Consider the following 22,524-nt stretch of genomic DNA (forward strand, 5'->3'; position numbering starts at 1 on the left):
TATTCGAAGTTGCCTTCGCCCTAGACGTGAAAGGTTTAATTTCTGAGGGTTTGGTCCCAAATCTCTATTTCAATTATTTAATTTAATTGTTTGTTTATTATTCTCCTTGAAGTTACTAACATGTGTATTTTGTTATTAGAAATAGGTACGAAGCATCAAAGTAAGTACTTTAATGGTTTTAATTGATTTATTGATGTAGAAATCATGTTTAGATTGTTATTTTGATATTCCTAGTATCATGTCTAGGGTAATTTTAATATTAAATATGATTCCTATGATGCTTCTTATGTTCTTCCTAATATTTATGATTGTTAGTATCATGTTAGGGCTAAAGCTTTGATTTTTATTGCTTAGTGACATGCTAGGGTTTGTTATTAATCTTGTTAGTATCATGCCTAGGATCTTGCTATTTTTATTATGCTTTAATATTAACATGAACATGATTATGATTATAATTGTTATAATTTATGATGATTATGAATATTATTATTATTATTATTTTGATGATGATTATGTTATTTATGATTATTATTATTATGATTTATTATTATCATGATTATTTATTATGTTGCTTGATTTTTATTGTTATTGCTTGATCACCTTTTATGCATGTTTAAAGGGAATTGGTACTTGTAATCACGCTTAATAAGATAATTAAAAATCTTGTTTAGGGTTAATTATGATTATAATTCAAGTGATCGCCAATAATAGTTTATTTGTGCATTAAATTCAACCAACCTAGATTAAACAGGTTTAGGGTTAATCCTATTGATTGCATGTTAATTAGAAAGCGCACATGAATACGATCAGAATAAAGTAGAGGCCTATTATTAGGGCAGGTTCAATCTCTTTTAGGTTGGATTTGTACCTTCATCCCCGAACCCTTATTTGGTTCTAGACCTTATGGAGTTGACGATCTCTTGGATCGTTAAGGGGTGTAACATTCACCTCGTGAACGGTTTACAAGTTCCTAAAAAACTTGTTGGCGACTCTTTTGCTCTATCTTCTTCCCTTTTGGACGCCACCGTACTTTAGTGTATGATCACAGTGGGGTTCAAGCTAGTGGGATTTTAAAAGCTTGAAAATATTCCCTACAATTCCTAATTTTATTTTGGTAATAATTTTGAATGAGTGGATGATACTTGAAACATTCCAAATATTCATGTGCGTAATTTTGATTGACATTATTGCATAAGCATAAAAAGGTACGCATTGGAAAGACCATCCGTAATGCGTCAAAAACATAGGGTTTTTATACGTAGGAAATTTGGGAAATATTTCACAACTAGAATTGAAAAAACGCTACAAAAATCAGAAATACTGAGAACACCAAAAGCTGTCGAGGCATGTAGGAGTTATCGCAAGACAGCAACGTCCATCGCGACGCGATGGTTTTATTGCGACGCGATAGTTTCATCGCAGCGCGATAGAGTCATCGCTATGCGATGGAATCTGTTTTCTCGCGTCGAGTTCTTCCAATAAAACCGAGCCAGTAATCTGCGTTCTTGTTTTGCCCGATTCGAGTAATCTTTATCGATTTTACTTCTTGATTGAATTTTTTCCTTCTTTTCCGAAACCCATATGTGTTCTTAATGTGGCTTTAGCCCTTGGAATTTCACGTTCCATCTACCCAATCGAACACGACAAGGCAGCACACGTAAACTGTCCTTGGGGGTGGCTCGAGGAACCCCCCTCCGAAGCTCAAGTTAGGATGTGTTTATAGAGAGAGAAAGTGTACTTAAAGAGATAGAGAGAGTGTAATAACTTGTGTGTCTAACCTTTATTCCGTTGTACTTTGTCTTATATTTATAGGTGTACAATCTCCTTTGTGGAGAGTCTCACTTGGTCAGTCCTTCGGGCTGACTCTATTGGGCTAGTGAGCCCCCCTAGTTGTTCTTCCAGCGATGAGTGCACACCTAGGGAGCCGGATGATAGTTCAGCGGGAGCTACCTTATACAGGTTCCTCGAGTCACCCTCGAGGGTAGTTTACGTGTGCTGCCTTATGCAGGTCGTCGACGGGACCCAACTTGTGCCAGTAGTTGCCTTGGATCCACACCTGGAACAATAATATATCATTGGAAAGATAATTTCAAGATCTATCCAACCATACAAGATTTGGATAAAAATTATAAGGCACGAAAATAATATCTGACTGGTTTTTAACGTCTTTCATTTCGAATAGAACTAGCATAGTGCCCGTGCGATGCACGATTTATAGATTAACTTATTGATTGTTTGAATAAGGTATTATTAATCCCGTAGGGAAAAAAACTAACATAATTCAATTAGTAATAAAGGGTTCATTTTTACTAACAAATTAATTTTGTCATTTGGATTTATTTTATTTCCTTTTTTATATAATGTTATATGTTTATTTGAAAAATAAATGAATAATACTCACATAATTATAAGAGATATAAACTAAATATTTCCTACCTCCCATAGATATAAACTAAAATTTTCTTAACATAAGCAGCTATACAATCGAATATTTGTTTTACTCGTTGTATTCACCAAATTTTAGACACAATAATAACTTACCTTATATTTGACTCACCACTTTATACATTTTTCCTAAGCAAATCATTGTGTCAAAAACAATTACGGAGTACATAATATCCATACAACCAATCAATAACTGATAGAATATACAACACAAATATATAGATATGGATTTGGTAAATTTTTATACAAATGAAAGATATTTATTAAGATTTTTAAGAATAAAAGACAAATTTCATCAACTACCCAATCATGTATGTAAATATATTTTTTTATGGATATGTATTCTTATACTATAATTATTTAAATTTTGAATATTAGCATTAAATTAGTAAGGAAATATGAAAAATTAATGGTTATAGAAAAATAATATTTTAAAAGTGTGCGAAATCTTTAATTATTATACATGCGTAAATTTTTGGCATAATTATTGTTAGGAAAATATTGTTTAACTCTTTTTTAAGAAAAAGTTACATTAGATATATATTTTTAATCTAAGTTAATTTAATTTCAATAAACTGTATTCCCCTCAAAAAAAAAAATTCAATAAATTGTATATTAACAATTCATAGACTCTACATTAATCTAAAATTAAATTATTAGATATATATATTTTTAATCAAAGTTAAATTAATTTATTCACCATGATTCTTTAAGAGGGGTATGGTCAAATATCATAGTGAATGTCATATTGAAGAACAATATATTAATCTTTCCATAATATAGATATATAATATGGCCTTGAAATGAAAAATATAAAGACATATATGTTATGACTATGGCTATTATTTATATAGATGATAATACAAAAAAAAAAATATTGTATCTTATTTTATTATTTGAATACTATGATTTGAATTAAATATTTTAAGAATATTTTATTATTAATGTATTTTTTGAATATTTTATTTTTACCGTATCATGCTACCATTATATTTGTAGACTTTTTATTTATTTATTTGAGAAATAATATTTCTAGACTTTACTATAATAGATGTTCTTACCATTATGCTCGTATTATGTAATATGAAATACTTGTATAATTCTTTCCTTTGTTCATTATGTCACAATAATATTGCTAGACTTTACTACTGAGCAAAGAAATATCACTCTATGCTAGTATGCTATTAATAAAGGCAATTCCCAAAAATAATCCTAACACTATTTTAGAAATAATATTGCTAGACTTTACTATAATAGTTTATGTAGTTATTTAGAATATTTTTTTTATATGGAAACATAAATGTATAATAAAAAAATTAAAAATTTTAAAAAAGACAGCGAATCATAAAGAGACATTTGTCAGTCTCACATTGAGGCGCTTGTCTTTTAGTATAATATATAGATAGATAGGACTTAAAAAAGAAAGTTTTATTCAATTTCAAACTATTTGATCTTATCTTTTCAAAAAAGGATAATAAGATCTTTTATAAACTAATAGAATCTTCTAATTAATCCTAATTGGTTTAGGAGTGGGATTAAACCTTTGGACCCTCCACATGATCATTGGGCTATAGGTAAAATCCGGTCTGAGCCCAGATTAGTATTTTGGCCATAACTTCCTCATTATTCATCGGAATTGGGCTTATAATATATCGTTGGAAAACTCTTTTCAAACCTTATCCAACTACACCATTATTAGACCCATATCATGGACCAAACTAAACTAAACTAGAAGTTTTCTATAAATAAGGTATGAAAAGAAGTATTTTCGAAAATAGAAAGAAGTATTTTTATAAAAAAACGGTGCATCACGAGACTCTTTCACATTTCACCTCGCTCGGCAATCAAATGACGTGAAAGATATTCATCACTAGGTTTTGTTTTTGGGGATACACAATTAGGTGTCTACACAAATATATAGACATAGCCGAGCAAACACCTCCACTTACTATTTAATTACCTCCCGGCCTCATTCCCTTTACTTGACCACCAACGCTGATATTATCATCCTTCCAGTAACATCGGCGTTTCATTAACATATTCTTAAACATGTTTTGAATTTTAAGTACAATATTAAATTCCATACCCTAAACAATACACTTGGTAGACCTTTCCTATGAAAATTTCCTGTTTCAGAATTAACCTGCTCACATAAGAATTAACCAAGTTTTCTACTACTTGAGCAATACCTAGATTAATCAAATGCTTAATATGACTTCAAACACAAATTAAGTGTAACAATTACCCTGGTTGGAATTCCACTTCTATATGGGATTGAACACGTTATCTCCAACTATTTGCAAATGAAACTGTGCACACCGGACTCACAAATTAGAACCCAGTCAGCAGGCAATACAAAGCTACGAACTTTTAAGTTTTGCAACAATTAAAACAATTAATAGCCAATCACAACTTCTGAGCTATAAACATACAACAACATATTAAATTCATCAACATTTATCTATTAACAACTTCTGAGCTATAAACAACAAAATATGCAGCTTTTGCTACGCATGCAAAATTTAATCACATAATAACAAAAATTCATTATACAAATTAAAAGTAGAGTATACATACCGTTAACCCACAATTGCTAAAACAACTGCGATGATAAACAACACGACTATTTAGCAATACCAATTCAACAAACTCAATGTCAAACTTACCAACAAGATAAGCCTCCAAATTGCGACAACTAGTTGCAATTCAACAATGTAGTGGCGACTTGTACCAGAATAGCGGTTGATCGCTCCACCACCGCAATTCGATTTTCCTCACCCCTAGTTCCAATTCGCTCCCCAGTCAATTTTCCCTAAATCAATTTTCTTGAATTTTAGTTTCTCGCTCATAGGGTTTCGTTAGTCTATCGTTAGTGAGACCATTAGTCAAGCTTCTGACGAACGTTTACAAGTTCGTCACTGTCATGTTCGGTAATTACCAAAAAAAAACCCCTCATTAAATTAATTTAGGACAATTTTACCCCCCGAGAAACGGTATAAGTTTTTCATTGTGATAAATTTGTAGTTACCCTATACCAATATACAAACTTTTTCCTTTTAATTTTGCATATACTTTGCTTTTTACTGTTTACCGGGCCCCACCCCGTTGGTAGACAGCATCGTTCGGTTGAATTTGCATTTGCAAATGCATATTGAAACTTCATTCATACTTCCTCGGCAATGCTCTTTAACGAAGCAACAAAAGAAAAAGGACAGTCCAACCACATACCGAGGAGACCGAGAATTCGCTTCCCTATTTCGACAAACCTCTGCTCCTGCTCTCGATTTCTCTTTCATAATTACACTTTCATTCATCCTTACTTCAATTCCTAAATTGCGAATCTAATTCGATTATCAAACTATATTCGCTCTTTCGATCTCTGATCTCCTCACTTCAATGCTAAATTAGGGATCAATTATCCCCCAAAATTAATTTTTTCTCAATTTTGAAGAAGAAAGCTGGAATTTTAGGGTTTTAGATTGATCTAAATCATAGGAAATGTTGTCGAATCATATCCAAAACAGTATGGAAACTGCAAGATTGGTGTGGTCTCAGTTGCCAAATTCAGAGGAAGGAGAATTTGATGAAGTTGGAATTACTAAGAAGAATGATCTTAATGGTGTCGAAAGCCTTGATTATGAAGTTATAGAAAATTATGCTTATCGAGAAGAACAGGTTCAATTCTCACTTTATCTGGATCTCATTATCTAATTAATTTGATTGCATTTTTTTAATTTCTTTTTATGATTTTGTAGGAAACGAGGGGGAAACTGTTTGCAAGTTATCAAGTGTCTTTGAAGTGGTTCCTCGCGCTATTGATCGGCGTTGGTGAGTTATTATTTTCATTACAATGTTTATTTCGCATTCGCAGCATTGATGTCATGGCTTGCTCAATTTGTTGAAATTCAATCATTTAATTCGAATCTTTCGATGCTTGTTTATGTTTCCAGATCAGGTTAGTTTGAGCTTTAGCTTCTACTTGCATGTTGCTTAGGTTGGTTTACTGACTCGTTGAGATGCTCTTGAACAAGCCGTAAGATGGTTTATACATAGTCAATAGATTGTATACTCGTACTTGTTTTGTTATTGCCAACCAAAGTTGCCTGATTTACACACAACTTCGTCGGTTCGTCCTTCCCCTCCATAAATCACATTTAGATGTGTGCATGTTCAATAATTATTTATTGGCTTACTTATGGTTTGTAAAATGAGATTCACTAATATTTGTCAACCTTAAGTTATGTGATTGTAGACTCGCAGAATGTATAGACTCCATGACCTTCTATTCACTTCTACTGTGATACTGTGAGCATGGAATTTGGAACTATTGATTGCAGTGGAGAACCTTCAGCAACTCTAGGCTACCAACAAAATTACAATCACTTAAAATCCTATATCATGGCTTTTAGAATCATGACTTAGCAGTTAGCACAATACTTTAAAATTAAAAATTCATGTTTTTGTTGCTCACTTAAAATTTCAGATAATGTTAGTTAATCTTAGTTCTGAAAGAGGGTTACATTAATGTTTACATTTCCAATTATTTCCTAGATCAAAGTAATTACTTTTTAAAATTTTTGTACATGTTTTCCTCATACGTACCTAGCTACCTACTTTTCATGTAACTATCCCTATATATTAAAATATTTGCAAACTCCCAATGTAACCATTCCTATTTACAAAAATATTTAACTACTCTAGCTATTCCCAATGTAAATATTCCTATTTTCAAAGTAAATTTAATGCCTTAATGTTTGATATATTTGATATCTAATCATTGCTTTTCACTATCTTATTTTTCTTATTAATCGTGTAAAACCACAAAATGTGACCTTCTTTTAGGGAGGGAGTACTTGTTTATGGCTTAAGTTGGTTCTTTGACTTGCTTCAACTGGTTATATAGTTCTCCCCTCGTTTCCTGACACTCTTTGCACTATTCATGTGTCAAAATTTACCAATTTATTTATTTATTTACTTATATACAAAAACAAACAACAAATGTTAATACAAAAATGTTGTTGGACTATTCTCAATGCACACTCTCAATTTTTTTTTATTTTATTTTATTTTTTTTTAATTTTATTTTAATTTTTTTAATTTTTTTTTTTTTGTGTTTTTGAATGATTAGTAATTAAAGATATTAATGGGTTAATATATTGATTTATTTATAAATTTTGAATGAATAATTATTGAAAATATGAGAGAGAGAGAGAGAGAGAGAGAGAGAGAGTGAGGGATTAATGAAGATGTTAAAGAAGTTTGGGATTACTGAAGATGTTAAAGAAGTTTGTGTGGAATGGTTGTTTTAATGAGGCTTCACTTAAGCAAGGTCATTTTGAAATTCAATTACTACACATTAAGATTTTGTTGTATGAATACATGGGTTTTAGACTTTTCAAATCATCGTAAACGAACAGGTTAGAAGGCTACAATACAAATGAGAAAACTATAGACTTAAATCACTTATATGTGATTTAAGGAAACCGATTCAATACTATAGATTGAACTAAACAATCTACTGTTTGTGACGAATTTATTTTATTACATTATGCACACTTTGAAAAATAATAAATTACTTTAGCTTTTGTATAAGTATTAATTATCCTAAAACAATCAGAGTCTTAAAAATAACAAGATTAATTACAAAACACTTAAAAGAAGACAAACCAGTGACGTGAGGTCTTTTAAATGCTTCATGCCTAGACAAACCTATTTACATCCTTGGGTACAAGGACCTAACGTTGGAAATAACAAGAATACATCAAATTCTCTATTGTATTTAACTTATTATACTATGGGTAGACATTACTCTGAATCTTGTAAGCATGTGCAAACTAGGTTTTGTTAACTAACATATTTAACATGATCCAAATAGCAATTGGGAAATCATTTTAGATCAACCAAGTTGCCACTAAAGAAAGATCATTAAGATAAAAATGTATTGCAAATTGTCAATAAGGTCATTAGGGCGAAAAAATACAATATTGAACAAGATGTGAACCATGAGATTAAGTTTGGGTGAATCAAATAGAGAGTTACAAGTGGATATTCTATAACAAGAGCATAATTTTGTCGTTAGTGTGTGTGCATGTTTAGAGCTGGATTATAAAATTGAGTTTTGTATGCTTTCTGTTTTAGTTGGAGTATTGGTAATATGTACTTCCTCTATTCTTTTTTTAGGCACAACACTTGTGATTTTGCACTATTCACACGCTGACTCACTTGATTGTCTTTTGTGATTTATACAACATAATCATACGGGTCTTGTTAAATTCGTTTCGATAATATATGGGCTTGAATGTTGGTTTTTCGAAAAGACCATTCGACCATGTTTCCTTCTTTTGACACTCATGAGCCTTAACACTTGGACCAAACTTGAGTAATCAGATTCTGGTTCTTTATGGGCTTGGTTGTTAGTTTTCTGAAAGGACTATTCGATTGTTAGAAAGATGGGAGTTGCAAAGACGTGTATGAGATGGATGTGTGTACACCTTAAGGGATATAATTAGCAATGAAGATATTTGGAGGAAAGTTGTAGTTGTCGATAGGTAAAATAAGGGAGAACCAATTATGTTGGTTTATGTGAAATGAATACTAAAAGAAACACCATTGAAGAAAGTCGAAAGGTGGGATCATGAGAGTCTTAGAAATGGTCGAGGGAGACCTAAGATGATTTGGAGGAAAGGAGTTTAAGTTGATATGAAGAAATTGGGTTTAAAGGAGCGGACTTGAGAGAAGGGATTGGAGGGAGAGGATCATGTTTGACCACCACTGGAGATGAAATCTTGGTTGTGTTGGTTTATATAGCTGACCAATCTTTGGGATTAAGGTTTTGACATTGTTGTTTTTTTTTGTTATAAGAATTTTTTTTTTCCCTTGAGTAAATGATAATCAAGCTATTTGTTGATGAATCATATGCCATGCCCTTATGGTTACTACTATAGTAGTATTTTATGTAGATGTTGCTAAATCATTAATAGGAAGATAGATGAGAAGTACTCATTAGATAATGGGAAGATGAGGACAAGGCATTAAGGATAACAATGGATTGTAATTGAAAGATAATCATTTGATACTCCTTCTGTTCCTAAACTGCCCTAAACCTCATTGTTACTTTTTTAAAAAGCAAGTGTGAATTTGTGCACATAGGTGGGCACAAATATTTATGTTAAGAGATAGAGAGGGTAAGCAGTCTTTTAGGGACATCGTATAATTTAATGTCTTGTCAGTTATTTTCGTTTTTACAAAGATTTCTTTTATGTAGAGGAATGACATGTGGAAATAGAGGATTCTGTTTTACAATAATTAGTGTAAATATGCTGGCTGGAATGCTGGATGCTCCTGCAAACTCTAATAAATTGATCAATAAACCGAAACTTTACATATAACGAACCCAAAATGTTTGCCAGTCAGTATTTAGCATATTGCATACCCTAATAAAACACAAAACAAGTCTGTTGGGAGACTAATTTTCCCTACCAATTCCTCGTAATGGCGGATACAGTCATACAAGCCAGATAAAACTGCTCCTCAGCCCTTCTATGCAAAAATCTGATTTAGATACATTGTGATTTCTTATCTTTGTTTTGACCTAGTAATCCAATGTCTTATTTGTGTTTATTTTGTTTTTACATGAATTACATAATAGTGGTTTTTTGTTGCATATTTGAACTTAAATTTTGATGGAATATATCTCTATTGAGTTTTTGTTGATGTTCACGCCTGTTTGTAATTGTCAGGCACTGGACTTGCTGCTATTTTTATAAATATCTCCATTGAAAACTTTGCTGGGTGGAAATTCGCATTGACATTTGCCATAATTCAGAAATCATATCTTGCTGGACTACTAATTTATGTGCTTTTCAATTTAGCGCTAGTTTATTCCTCTGTATATATAGTTACCCATTTTGCGCCAGCTGCAGCTGGATCTGGTATTCCAGAAATAAAAGGCTATTTGAATGGTAAGCAGTTCATATATACCGTTTTCTACAAAATCCTACCGGCATCTCATCACGTTTTAATTAACGCACAATTTTGAATGCTTTTTTTACAGGAATTGATGTCCATGGCATACTTCTATTTAGAACGTTAGTTGGAAAGGTATGAAGTATCTCTTTACCATTTTCCAGTCTTTTATTCTGTTGACCAGATTTTAGATCTTCTTACCATAATCCTATCATTTCTCTTCTTGTTGATTCAATTTTTTTGAAGATCTTTGGAAGCATTGGTTCAGTGGGAGGTGGATTAGCCCTTGGAAAAGAAGGTCCTCTTGTTCATATTGGTGCTTGTATAGCTTCTCTCCTAGGACAAGTATGTGTTAATACATCTATAATTGTGCCCCCCCCCCCCCCCCCCCCCCCCCCTCCCTCTCTCTAGTACTTTGGTCTTAGGTTCTTACCATACTTCATGCTTTGTATAATTGCATTCACCTCTGTTTGCTTGTAAGTGGGCCTGATAATCATTCTGTGGCTGGATTGGTAAGAATTTTTGATGGAAGTGACTATTTTGCTGTATTTGTGAATTTTTTTTCCTCCTACAGTGCAAGGCAGTTTAACTTGTAGCATCTCTCTAAATTAGGTGCAAATGAGGGGATCATATTTAATAAATTTTCCAGAATAGTGGAAACAATATTGGCAGTGGTACTGTCCAATCATATATAAGTAGTTAAAGGTCATGCAAAGAAGAGGTGTGCTCTAACCCCAAAAAAAAAAAAAACACCCATATAAGCCCCAATTGTGGGTTAAAACCAATACATTGATGAAAGGCCTTAGCTAGTATAATGGGATTATGGGAAGGGGAATGTTTAGGAGTTTAGGCTTAAGGGCTGCAGAATTGAAATTTAGAATAGTAAACTGAGTGATAAATCATCTGTCTCACGTGTTTGAAACAGATATAGAGAAGAATAGGGAGAGCTTAAATATTTATACAAAATATATAGGGAAGGGGTGTTATGTGGGGGGGGGGGGGGTGGTCACTGATATATAGGGTCGCGATTGACTATAGGAGAAGTTTAGATGCATGCATGGACATCTTTATTCTCAGGCAAGTGTACAAGGGACTTGGGGCTCTAGGGCATTGATTTATTTAGTGCAATTAAATGAAAGACAATAGTGGAAGGTGCGCATATGCATTGCAGTTACGGGTTGGGGTGGGGTGGCCCTCCGTAGGGTACACTGGAGATTGAAGGTGACTCATCTCATGTGTCATTGTTGGCTGCATTAGTGTATTGGGTTTTCTTGTTTTGGGATTTCGGTTCATTCCAACGCTTCTAGGGTTGGGCTAGCATTATTGAAATATTAGGATGAATTGAGTCATCTCTATTAACTTCGTCCTTTGTAATCATTCTATGAAAGTCGCGCCTGGGCATGAGGTGATAGAGGTCAAGTGCCTTTATTAGCTTGGGAAAGGCACACCGAAAATTAATTTTATTGTTATCAAGAGTGCCTCCCTTAATGACCCTTGCTTGCTTGTGGTTTAAAATAACCTAAATTATGACTAGATCTTTGGCTATTTTTAAAAATATGTTGGTGTCTTTTGTCATTGCTTTTCTTTAAATTTTCACGAAATTGTTGAGACTATTGCATTGAGTTTTTGTTGATGGCAAAGAAAGGGTGAAAATTTATGGCTACCTCTGTTTATAACTAGGGTTTTGGACTTGTGAGATAAGGGAATTTATTTTCTTTGAGATAGAGATAATGTAGTGTACCCAATTGTTGGACTAAATTGATCTTGCCAAATTTGGCTATATAAGCTACTATGTTGATGTTGCATTAGTTCAATCACTATTGTCTGTCATAGAGGTCATAATTATGTTGTGCTCAGATTTTACTATTGAAGCCTAATATTTAACTCAAACTTTTGATGCATGATTTCAGGGTGGATCTACAAAATACCATTTAAGTTCAAGATGGCTTCAAGGTTTTAATAGTGATAGAGATCGTCGTGATCTTGTAAGTATATTGACATATAAATACCTTTATTTCATGAACTGCTCTTTGTTTGTCTGGTCTCTACTTTTCTTTGAACCATCCAAGTAACGTGAGCATGGTATTTTTACCATTAATTGCTTCATTCTTCTTTGTTCATGGTGATTTATAACTCTACTTGAGTGTAAATAATTCCTTAATACTTTTTCCAAATAACATTTTAGTTGCATAACTTTGTGGTCATGTGGTATACTGGTATCAAGGTTGACAATTGTGGTAGTTGTGTTATGTGGATAAAGAGTTGGGAGATCAGATAGATACTGGGGGGGGGGGGACATGGGAGGACATTAATTGGTGTTAACGAATGGGATCCTTAGTAATGATTGTTTCCAGTGGTAGTTGGTTCATAATTAAACTAGTGACTACAAAACCATAGCTATATGCCATGATATAGAGAAGAAAGAAGTGGGTTACTAAACAACCAGGAGGTGGGCTTGGAAGCACCCATTAGGCATGGCTAAAAGAAAAATGACCTTAGACTTGAGAGTTGCTAAATATATGAATTAAGTTGTTTCCTGATATTTATAGGATTGGAACTAATTGATGGAAGCCTCCAAGGTGCTCTCCAAAATATATATGCCCACTAATTGAGATCTCTCTCTCTCTCTCTCTCTTTCTCTCTCTCATCCTAATTGACAGTGGAATTGTCTTTGCTGTTCCTGCTTCTCTAATATACTCCCTCCATTCCTTCTAGTTGTCCTATATGGAATCATTTTGTGAGACAAAAAGAGTTAAAAAGTAGAATCAACAAAAAGATCAAAGAGAGTGTTTTTATTATTTGAATTATGTGTATATTAATCATCCTTACTAATGAGTTTACTTTATGTCATATTTTGAAAAGGTGACCTGTGGCTGTGCAGCTGGAGTTGCAGCTGCATTTAGAGCTCCTGTTGGAGGTGTATTGTTTGCACTTGAGGAGGTTACATCATGGTATAATAATCTTCTTATCTCCTGATTGCAGTCATATCCATGGTTATGTAATATTTTAGATGGTTTGCATCTCCTTTCCTGATCTCCATGTACTTATGTAGTACGTATTATTTTATTCTTGTTTTTCTCTTAAAGGTGGAGAAGTCAGCTTATGTGGCGTGTCTTTTTTACTTCTGCTGTTGTTGCGGTTGTTGTACGTACTGCAATGTCATGGTGTAAGAGTGGGAAATGTGGACACTTTGGTGCTGGTGGCTTCATAATATGGGATATTTCAGAGTTAGAACTTCAATTTCTCTCAGCTATTATTTTATCAATTCTTACTTTTGTCTGCTGGTTTCTAACCAAGCCTTTTTGTTTTTACAGTGGTCAAGAGGATTACTCATTTGCAGAACTATTGCCGATGGCAGTTATTGGGGTGATCGGTGGTCTTCTTGGTGAGTATGTGCTATTTTAACTATCCTATTTGTTCCATATTCTGTATGGGACAGGATTCCCTTTTTTTTTCATCATGTGACAGCTGCTGAAATTTTGTAGGGGCGTTATTCAACCAACTTACACGCTATATAACTTATTGGCGTCGCAATTATTTGCACAAGAAAGGGACACGAGTTAAAGTAGGTTATTGTTGATCTTTACAGTGTTATATATTCTGTTCTGGTGATCCTCCCCCCCCCACCCCCCCCCCCCCCCCCTATTTTTTGGTTGTAAATTACGTTGTTTTCTTGATTTCTCATTTTCATGCTCTATTCATCAACAGATGATTGAAGTCTGCCTTATTTCAGTAATTACTTCTGCAATTTCTTTTGGGTTACCACTTCTAAGAAAATGCAGCCCCTGTCCTGCTTCAGAAGTTGGATGTCCTAATCCCCCAGGAATGTATGGGAATTATGTAAATGTAAGTACTCTTTCATCTTGTTCATTCATTGTACAGTCTTAATTCTGAAGCTTGATCCTGCTTTTTAAGCAAGTTCTTGGCATTATTATATTAAATCTATCAGGTTTACTGAAATTTACTGCAACTAAAATTTTAGAAGATTTCTATGTTGATATTTGTGTTTCTATTAGCTCAGAGTGAAATAATAAATGGTTGCTTGTCATACATGTATTACCTATCATGGTGATATGATGGCTGTTTCTAATTATTCATCTCTCTAGGTTTATTGGTGATCTAAGCATTTCTTGCTACCATGCAATTACTGCATGTGTAGCGCTTTTCTTTCTTGTTTCTTTTCTTTTCTTTTCTTTTTTTTTTTTTAGCAAACTACCAAAGGGTTTTCTATGGTGTGTACCTGTTTTTGAATAAATCTATGCTGATTCCTAACTTTTACCATAAGTCTCAAAGTTATCCTTGTGGTTTTAAAAGTGGGGTACTGTTGAGAACTCGAGACTTGTATAAAAGTGAGGGTACAACTTACAATGTCATTTTTTTTTTGGGAACAAGATAGCACCATAGAAAAGCCCAACCAAAAGAGTGCCTGCTTTTCCTTACTTGCTGATATGCTGTGAATTTTGCACAAGTAAAAGTGAATTGATTTTAGACATTAATGAGTTTTATGGGAACTATCTTTCCCATTTTCTTTTTTTGGAAGTTGAACGATCAAAAGAGGGAGAAAAGGACCTACTATCGATTCATGAGGAAAAGGATTTCCTCCATTTCATTTTTTATTTGTTATTCGACAGTTCTACTATATATGTATATCAAGAAAATATTGAAAAAGGTGAATGTGTGGACAGGGGTTTAAAGTAACTTCCATTCTCCCAGAGGGTTGAGCAAGACCTGGGTACCTGATCAAATTCTCAATATTTGCTATCAAATCTGCTCATGAAAACTGGAACCATAGTCAAAATCGTTTGACATCTCTAGTTATTGGCATTCTATTATATTTAACTTAGTAAAATAACATCAGTTTTTAGTATTTACATCCCAAATTCAACGTTGTAAGTTTGATATAATTTAAATTTCGGGTTTTAGCTATTGGTTCTGTTTTGGGATTCAAACATATCTTCATACATTGGATAGCCAATTTCATGACCAAATAGAGTTCCTGATTTGGGTGCCCAAAATCGGGTTTGTGATTAATTGCCTATACAGTCGGTTATGGTTTTAAGAAGTTAGGGCTAAGACGGATTCCAGATAGTTTTTGTAAAATCTACATTCTGTTAAGTTATGGAGATTTTTATGAAATTCTTGTTAGGTGCTTGATACATCAATATTAAAGTGATGTAGATGTGTTTGATAAGGCTATACTCGTGACTACAATGCCCATATAGCTCAAATATTTTGAACGTATATGTTTATTGTCATCGGTGATATAAGAACTACATGTTCATAATTAATGAGCTAAACAATCATAATTTATGAACTGACGGTTCATATTGTTTGAACTTTAGAAATTATATGTTCATAATCTTTGAACTAAATGCTCATAATTTACTAATCGAATGTTGATAATTTTACTATTTGTTCATTTGGGAACATGATGAGCATCATGGTCTTGGGTGTAAAATTTACAATGCATTGGGTTATTGATTTGTATCTCTTGTTATGATATTGTGTGTTAGCTATTTATTGAACTTATGGCTAAAATAAGTTGGGGTGCTAAATTTCATTTTGTTATTTCTTTTTTGGTTGTCGGTTGTTAAGTGTTTGTCACGGAGTTTTGTGGGTGAAATTGGGTGGTTGTGGTGGTACTTGTCATATGTTGAATCAGTGGTAAGGAGTAATTAATTTGTCTAGTTTGAATCATTAAAATCACATTAGAGAGCTTAGTGATGATAAACCTCTTTAAAACAAAACTCCCTGTTACCAAAGAACCAATATAAAAAAGCTCAAGGCGCACTGAGGCAAGAGGGGTTCTGCTGTGCCTAGGCGCGCCTCGCCTCAGTGCGCCTCTTTGAAGTGAGGCACAGTATATGGGCAGTTAAAATTTTTTGGCTGAAGTTTGCCTCATGTGCACCTCAAGTGCGCCTAACCCAAAATGCCTCGCCCAGACCTAATTAAGCGCTCACCGCTGATCGCCTTGCGCCTAAGCCTTAGGCGCACTTTTTCAAACACTGCAAAGAACATACTCCATCTTCTCTTATTTTAATGGTTTCAAAGACCAAGGTGAGCTAGAGATAGAGTGTTGCAAATGGGTTTTGTGTAAGATATAGTAGGAGAGAGTGTTGCATGTGGGTTCTTTTAAGAAAGGATTAGAAAGAGAGCGTTCCATCTTCCATGTGAGATTTTGGGTTTAGGAAGTAATAAGATTTGAACAAAAGTTTTCCAAAATAGAAATAAAGTAAGATTATGAATAGCAAAAAGAAATGGATGAAAACAGGAAGCATAACCAACTAAAGGAACAAATTGGGTATCTCTCCTTTCCATCCATGTTGGTGAAGAAGGTGAAAGAAATAACCATTTTAATATAAATATCACCCTTGAGCTGATTAAGCTATGTTTTAAAGCCTTGATAAGGAATTTAAAGAGTGTTGCATACTCTTCCTACTTGCCTAATGTAGTGGACCCCATGAAATTATGGTTGCTATGGAGATATGTTACAATTATAACAGTCGGTGCAGTAAGCATTCAAACTTGGGGGTTATACGATTGTTATTTGTATTTATTTATTTTTGATTTGAGTATAAGATTAAATATTAGTGCCCACACTATGTTAGTGTTGAGACTTAGGTACCCGTGGAGTATAAGTGAAGAGTCTGAGTAACATGAGAGGATACCATCTTCAATTGATCATAGGATGTCTAAGGGTAAGGGAGCTATCATTAGGATGATTGTGCTAGTGGTGATGCATTGTGCGAGGCTAGCAGGACCCGTAAGAGATACTAGGGCTTACGTCCTGATGCAGATTGTCTCTGCATGGTATTTTTGTTCAATCATATTATTCTAAAGCCTTTGATTATATCTCATAGTTTTATATTTTTTTTTCGTTTACAGTTTTACTGTCGCAGTGACAAGGAATACAATGATCTAGCTACCATTTTCTTCAACACACAGGTGATTTAGATGATGTGGAAGCCTTGTTATTACTTTCACCTGTTGCTTTTCTGTTCATCTATTTTTTCCAACAGATTTTGGTTTTACATGCAGGATGATGCTATTAGGAATTTATTTAGCGCCAAAACGATTCATGAATACAGTGCTCAGAGCTTGTTAACCTTTTTGGTATGTCTTTTTTTTTTTTTCCTCTTGTTTATGTTTCCATTACCCTTGGTTTGAAGCTGTGAGCATAAGTTTTGTTTTTGAGTAGGGGATTCTAATCCTCTAAGGCTCCGTTCTCCTCTACTTATTTAATCAAGTGTCAGCAGTGATTTTTTTTCCAACAAATGTAAGCTAAGCAAATATTAAGCTTAGCTACGCTAAGTTATGCAAAAATAGGCTGGTGAAATGGAGCCTAAGCCTCGAAAAGGCAGACTTTTGTGTGGGGCATTTTTAATTTATTACTCCGTACAATGCTTTCCCAAGGTGTTTGGTACTTAAAAACCTATTGCTTAACACGAACACTAATTTCCCTCTTTCCTCTCTCTTCATAACATGAATTATATGAAAAAAATTGTAACAAAAAGCGGCATTGATCAATTATTTAAATGATAGTTTAGCACCAATGCACACCCATTGGCTCGCTCTTTATTGTTTTTTTTTTCTTCATTGTTGAAGTTATTTTAATTCTATTAAATACTAGGTGCTTGAGGTAGGTGACAAATATGGTCAGGAAACCTTTGTCCATTTGTGAATACAATGTTCTTCTTTGCCTCCTTGGTTTTTCATTGGCTGGCTATTATAACCTACACAAACAGTGTTGTTAAACTTGCATGATATTGGATGGGCATAATAATTATAATATATATATTATGTGTGCTGTTGCAGTATCTGATAAACTTTACACTAATATTTGATTTTTTCAAGGAGGTTCATGCATAGATAATTATTATTTTTGAGGTGTGCATTTTATTTTTGCTGTTTTACAAGAGTTAGATTTTTTATCTTTATTTTTTGAAATTAGTCTCTGCTTTGCTGCCCTCAACCACTCGAGTCTTGACATCCCACCCCCATCCTCGCTCTATGTTAAAAAAATGTAGTAATATATATTTCCCAAGGGTGTGGTCAAAATGTAGTAGGGGTGTGTTTTATGCACCTGATTTTTACTTATCTGAACTTATCTAATACAAGTATAAAATTATAAACTTGTTAAACCTGATTATAACTTATTTTAGCTGTTATTCAAACTTATCCACGGATCCACCCCTCATTAACCCTTTATCTGAACTTATTTTTTCTTGAAATAAGTGAAAATAAGGTGAACAAAACAAGCCCTAGAATTATGAATTGGGAGCCATTAACTCTTATGCCATATCCATACCTTCCTACTGGTTCCATAAAAATGATTTATAATGCTCAATTGCAATTAAAATATGTTCTTGTTGCAGGGTCTGCAGGTCTAGCACAATTTCAAATTTGTTATATGTTGTACAAATGAGATAAAAGGCAAATTAAGTTTTATTTTACTAGTTGCAGCAAAGATGGAAGTTAGTGTGCCTTATCAACTTGTGCATAGTTGGCTGCTTATTGACTCTAAGTATCTTTCCCGTGCTTTGTAGGTTATGTTTTACACTTTGGCAGTGGTCACATTTGGAACAGCTGTTCCCGCTGGTCAGTTTGTTCCCGGAATAATGATAGGGTCGACTTATGGCCGTCTTGTTGGCATGTTTGTCGTCAACTTCTATAAAAAGCCAAACATAGAAGAGGGAACGTGAGTATTCATTCTGTCTTTTTTCTTCTTCGCTATATCCTGTATAAGCAACAGACAAATTGAAGTGTAATTAGATTTGCTTTTAAGTGTGGAGTACCTAAAGGTCATGGCATATCTGATAAAAGGCCAATTGGTATCAGCCACATTGGTTTTGGAGGAGTAAAGCTGTTTTTTTATTTTTATTTTATCCCTCTTTTATCCCTAGGGCGAAAGCTTTTTTGAGGCCTTGGGATGGCGTTAGTGTGTTGATGCCGATGTTGGTTTGAATCATGTTGATGTCGATTTTGTTGGATGTAACCTATCTTTTAGAGCTATCTCTTTTCATTTTCTTATTTTTACTGTCTGTAAAAGTAGTTTAAGAGCCATCCTTAGAACAATTACTTGATACGAACCATGGGTACACTTATGAATTAGATTCTGGTTGTGGATTTCAAGAAAGGGAAATATCTCTCTTGATTTTCTTTTGGAATTGCTTGGTTAAATTTATTTATTTATTTAATTTTCTTTCACCACTGTGCTATGGAATTCTTAAGCTTAATTAATTAGTGACCTAAGTCTCTTACCTCATGGTAGTAGCACTCTGTAAATCTTACGTTTCTATTTTGCTTTAGGCAGGCTTATGTGATAACTGGGTGGATCTACTTTTGTTTACAGTTCTCAATGTTTTGGGAAGAGTGTTCATATACTTGTTGAGAGCATCCATGCCAATGAACGGATAAACCTAGTACTTAATGTGATTAGTTATGTGCTTTGCAGAAATTTAGGCTGTAATTGGCTCCCTTCTTGCTGCATTTTTAACTCAATATGACTTTTATCGTTACAGATATGCTCTTCTAGGTGCTGCTTCTTTTTTAGGAGGCTCGATGCGGGTGACAGTGTCCCTTTGTGTCATCATGGTTGAAATCTCGAATAATTTGAAGTTTCTACCCCTTATCATGCTAGTTCTTCTTATATCAAAGGTATGCTCTGGGACTCTAGGTAATTGATTTAATTTTTTTTAATTATTTTGCGCATAGCTCATTTGTATGGAAGGGTGTCGATGTGTCATCTTCCGTTTGAATTATTGATTTTCTGAAATGATGTGCAGGCTGTTGGTGATGCCTTCAACGATGGCTTGTATGAAGAGCAAGCTCGGTTGAAGGGTATCCCTTTGCTTGATTCAAGACCGAAATACCAAATGCGGAGGATGACTGCAAAAGATGGTTGTCGAACTCGAAAGGTCAGTTCTATATGAGGATTCTGCCTTGTTTTTCAACTGAGAATATGTGCCATGCATATGTTTTTGGGAGTGTTGTGCTAACTTTTTGCTTTAACATTATTCTTGAAGGTTGTTAGTCTTCCTCGTGTTATCAAGGTTTCAGATGCGGTTTCTATTCTGAGATGCAACAAGCACAATGGCTTCCCTGTAAGTTGAATAAGTCAATGGCTTCAGCATTTCCATGAAAATTAGCCTACTTATTCTTGTGTATGACTTGCCAATTAGGTGATAGATCACACAAGGAGTGGAGAGACGCTCATTATAGGACTGATGCTTCGGAGGTTTTCCTTGAGCACTTTTGTCCTTAATTCTATATTTTTTATTTTGTTGCGCATCTGTGACTTTAAAATAACTTGGAACTGATGTGACGTGATGTGATGTGCCCACCGCAGTCACTTTTTGGTGCTTCTTCAGTCCAAGGTGGATTTCCAACATAGCTCTTTGCCTAGTGATTCAAGAGGTGGATCCTTCCCGATAAGGTATGTAATCTGCTAAACCTTGGTTTTATAGTATTGTGCAACTGGTATACTGATGGAAGCTTCCTCTTTGCAGGCATAGTAATAGTGAATTCATCAAACCAGTTTCAAGTACAGGGCTTAGCCTTGATGATATTCATCTGAGCCAGGATGATTTAGATATGTACATAGATCTTGCCCCCTTTTTGAACCCATCACCGTATATAGTCCCTGAAGATATGTCGTTGACAAAGGTAGACCACTCAGACTTCTTAGAATTTTATTGTTTTCATGTTTCTAGTTAAATGAATTTTCACAATCTTGCATCATCTGGTTTGTTCAGGTGTATAATCTATTCCGTCAACTAGGATTAAGGCATTTATTGGTTGTCCCTAGGCCTTCACGTGTTTTAGGTCTAATTTCACGAAAGGATTTGATAGTTGAGGTATGTTATTGACATAACTTTTGTCTCTTCATTATGCTGATTTACTTGAATCATGCTTAAGAAAACTATGGTTTTAATTGCAGAGTGATGATGAGTTGGACACAGAACTCCAATCGACTAGTGTAAGGTCTCTTACTGTTGATAAGTTTTTCATGTTTATTACAAAGTAGCTCAAAAATTATGTGAAATGTGGAATAGAATACTTGTGTTTAATAAATGTTTGATAATTGATTGACCTTATTGGAAGAATTTTGTTTGAGCCACTGAGTTCACTGCTCCTCATAATTCAGTAATGCACTATCCTCCTTTGAAACTCCCTGGACTTTAGGGCTGTAATGTGCTTCTGATCTCCTTTTGACACCTGTCCTGACTTTCGCTTTTCATCTCTTCTGATTCCAAAATCTACTTGGACTATGCAGAAATTTTGATTTCTGCAGAAATGTCTACATTCTCCTCTATTTAATCAAGTTTCTTTCATGACACCGCCAACTCTTATCTGCCCCTGGTGTTGCACATCATGGGAGATAGCTAGTCGGTGAGCAATGAAGTTAATATTGTCTAGTGATAAATTGAAAGAATATATCTTAGGTGACCTAACATGATTAAAATCAGATTCATTTTTGTATATCAGCGCAGAAAAGTCAAGGCCAGAAATTGAGGCTAAATGGAGTAGAGTTGAAACTTCCAAAGAAAAAAAATAGGATAGCATTACTTTCTACTGTTATAGGACTGTAAAATTTTAGGTTTGAATGGTCGCAATCTTTCTCATCTTTTGGCTCTCTTAACTTAGTACTTGTTTGTGAATTTGACAGAACTCAATATCGTAACGGAGGCTCAGTATCAAGAAGTGTAGATGTGGAGCAACCACTGATAAATGGTGTTTTGGTGCAAAATAAATCATAGTTCTAATTCTATAATCGTGTAGGTTTTGGTATCTCCTGGCTGGAGTTCATTATCTGCATTCTTGAAACATTTTTGTTAATTCTAATTTTTTATTTTATTTTTTCCTGTACACTGGAAAACTCCAGCAAAATCACACATATTTGTGTTGCAAAGTGTAAAATTGTAAAACAGAATGGCAGCTTATAGAATGAAATCATTTCGAAAGGTTAGTTTAATTTTGAGATGGAGGTAGTAACTTTTCCTCCATTTTTTGAGTGCTACACTTTCGTAATTTGCAAAATATCTATTAATTAGAACCCGGGCTATGCACGGTTTTACAATAGTACTTTCATTATTCGTTTATTAAAAAACATAT

General features: G+C 34.0%; 1 protein-coding gene across 3 annotated transcripts; it reads left to right on the forward strand.

Annotated features, from left to right (window-relative positions):
- Nucleotides 1–5,621: 5,621 nt before the first annotated feature.
- LOC145632022 (chloride channel protein CLC-d-like) lies at nucleotides 5,622–22,390 on the forward strand. Of its 3 annotated transcripts, XM_081684275.1 has the most exons (23): nucleotides 5,622–6,120; nucleotides 6,201–6,273; nucleotides 10,185–10,406; nucleotides 10,499–10,545; nucleotides 10,657–10,755; nucleotides 12,321–12,395; nucleotides 13,273–13,361; nucleotides 13,497–13,637; nucleotides 13,725–13,795; nucleotides 13,896–13,975; nucleotides 14,119–14,256; nucleotides 17,296–17,355; nucleotides 17,449–17,523; nucleotides 18,957–19,108; nucleotides 19,932–20,067; nucleotides 20,196–20,327; nucleotides 20,436–20,513; nucleotides 20,592–20,647; nucleotides 20,759–20,845; nucleotides 20,919–21,075; nucleotides 21,165–21,266; nucleotides 21,350–21,393; nucleotides 22,079–22,390. In XM_081684275.1, the coding sequence occupies exons 1-23, from the start codon at nucleotides 5,944–5,946 to the stop codon at nucleotides 22,167–22,169; spliced, it is 2,382 nt and encodes a 793-aa protein (XP_081540401.1). In that variant the 5' UTR covers nucleotides 5,622–5,943; the 3' UTR covers nucleotides 22,170–22,390. The 3 variants fall into 3 exon arrangements, with proteins under 3 accessions (XP_081540401.1, XP_081540399.1, XP_081540400.1); XM_081684273.1 differs by having other exon boundaries at nucleotides 13,497–13,795; XM_081684274.1 differs by having other exon boundaries at nucleotides 13,497–13,795; nucleotides 21,350–21,388.
- Nucleotides 22,391–22,524: the final 134 nt, after the last annotated feature.

The sequence above is a fragment of the Chenopodium album genome, chromosome 5 (assembly GCF_948465745.1).
Source record: "Chenopodium album chromosome 5, dcCheAlbu1.1, whole genome shotgun sequence".
Lineage (NCBI taxonomy): Eukaryota > Viridiplantae > Streptophyta > Magnoliopsida > Caryophyllales > Amaranthaceae > Chenopodium > Chenopodium album.

Coding starts and splice junctions, on each gene's coding strand:
- LOC145632022 (XM_081684273.1), top strand. CDS start 5,944: ATGTTGTCGAATCATATCCAAAACAGTATGGAAACTGCAAGATTGGTG. Junction 17,356..17,448: donor CCATTTTCTTCAACACACAG/GTGATTTAGATG, acceptor TTTTACATGCAG/GATGATGCTATTAGGAATTT. Junction 21,394..22,078: donor CTCCAATCGACTAGTGTAAG/GTCTCTTACTGT, acceptor TGAATTTGACAG/AACTCAATATCGTAACGGAG.